Here is a 1601-nt window from a genome sequence, read left to right on the forward strand (position 1 = left end):
TTGGTGAATGGTGTTGCAGATAGATTCCGTGTGGGGCTGGGCGTCACCCCCGCTGCGCCTCCAGCTAGCCGGGGGGACCAGGGGTGCCTCGGGGAGAGCAGCTGCGGGCGCCCCATCCTCGCAGAGGATGGGTGAAATAGTCGTGGAACGCGCTCCCTCCCCAGCACGCCTCAGTCATACCTCTGAGAAGCATCCTCGTGCAACGCTAACTGAGCTTAATGTTCTTCGTCGTCATCGGGAATTGTGCGACGTTGTTCTCAATGTTGGTTCTAGAAAGATATTCGCACATCGCGTCATCCTTTCAGCATGTAGTCCATACTTCAGGTATAATAGCACAATCAATATTTTTGATTTGCCTAATCTTATAACGAATGCTATATCTCTATTTTTTTTCAGGGCAATGTTTACTGGGGAGCTGGCGGAATCTAGACAAACTGAAGTAACAATACGCGACATAGACGAAATGGCTATGGAATTACTCATAGACTTCTGTTATACTTCTCACATTATTGTCGAAGAAGCTAATGTTCAAACTCTCCTTCCAGCAGCGTGCCTTCTTCAATTAGCAGAAATTCAAGATATATGTTGCGAATTTCTCAAACGCCAATTAGATCCATCAAATTGCTTGGGTATCCGGGCGTTCGCGGATACCCATTCGTGCCGCGAACTTCTGCGTATTGCTGATAAATTTACTCAACATAATTTTCAAGAGGTATACCTCGTGCAAGAAACATTGATTAAGTTTCTGATTTGAAAAAACTTATTGCTTTTATTTTAGGTAATGGAGAGCGAAGAATTTTTGTTGCTACCTGTCGGACAATTGGTAGACATTATTTCATCGGATGAATTGAACGTACGTACGGAGGAGCAAGTTTTTAGCGCCGTGATGAATTGGGTGAAATACAATGTTACGGAAAGACGACAACATCTTGCACAAGTCTTACAACACGTGCGACTGCCATTACTTAGTCCAAAATTTTTAGTTGGTACCGTCGGATCGGATCTATTGGTTCGTTCTGATGATGCTTGCAGAGATCTCGTAGATGAAGCAAAGAATTACTTACTTCTGCCACAAGAAAGACCATTAATGCAGGGACCTAGAACAAGACCCAGAAAACCTACAAGACGGGGAGAAGTGTTGTTCGCAGTTGGTGGTTGGTGTTCAGGTGATGCCATTGCCAGTGTCGAAAGATTTGATCCTAATACTGCCGATTGGAAAATGGTCGCACCGATGAGCAAACGGAGATGTGGAGTGGGCGTAGCAGTGTTGAACGATTTGTTATATGCAGTCGGTGGACACGATGGACAAAGCTACTTAAATAGTATCGAGCGATACGATCCACAAACGAATCAATGGTCTTGCGATGTTGCTCCTACCACTTCCTGTAGAACTAGTGTGGGTGTCGCTGTGCTTGATGGGTTTCTTTACGCAGTTGGTGGCCAGGATGGAGTACAATGCCTTAATCACGTGGAAAGGCAAGTTAAAGAAAACTTATGTTAAAGAAAATGTTGATATATATATATATATATATATGTAAATATAAAAAATATTGCATTTGCATACCTAATGATATATATATCTATATATATATATATATATA

At 42.8% G+C, this 1601-nt stretch overlaps 1 protein-coding gene across 1 annotated transcript in view; it reads left to right on the forward strand.

The window, feature by feature from the left end:
- Window positions 1–7: 7 nt before the first annotated feature.
- The window catches only part of LOC108692347 (kelch-like protein diablo), a 3799-nt gene continuing 2205 nt past the window's right edge, over window positions 8–1601 (forward strand). The window contains 3 exon segments of the mRNA XM_018200558.1: window positions 8–324; window positions 397–712; window positions 779–1594. Coding sequence (XP_018056047.1) covers window positions 8–324; window positions 397–712; window positions 779–1594 — 1449 coding nt within the window.

The sequence above is a fragment of the Atta colombica genome, unplaced genomic scaffold (genome assembly GCF_001594045.1).
Source record: "Atta colombica isolate Treedump-2 unplaced genomic scaffold, Acol1.0 scaffold7, whole genome shotgun sequence".
In the NCBI taxonomy this organism is placed as follows: Eukaryota; Metazoa; Arthropoda; class Insecta; order Hymenoptera; family Formicidae; genus Atta; species Atta colombica.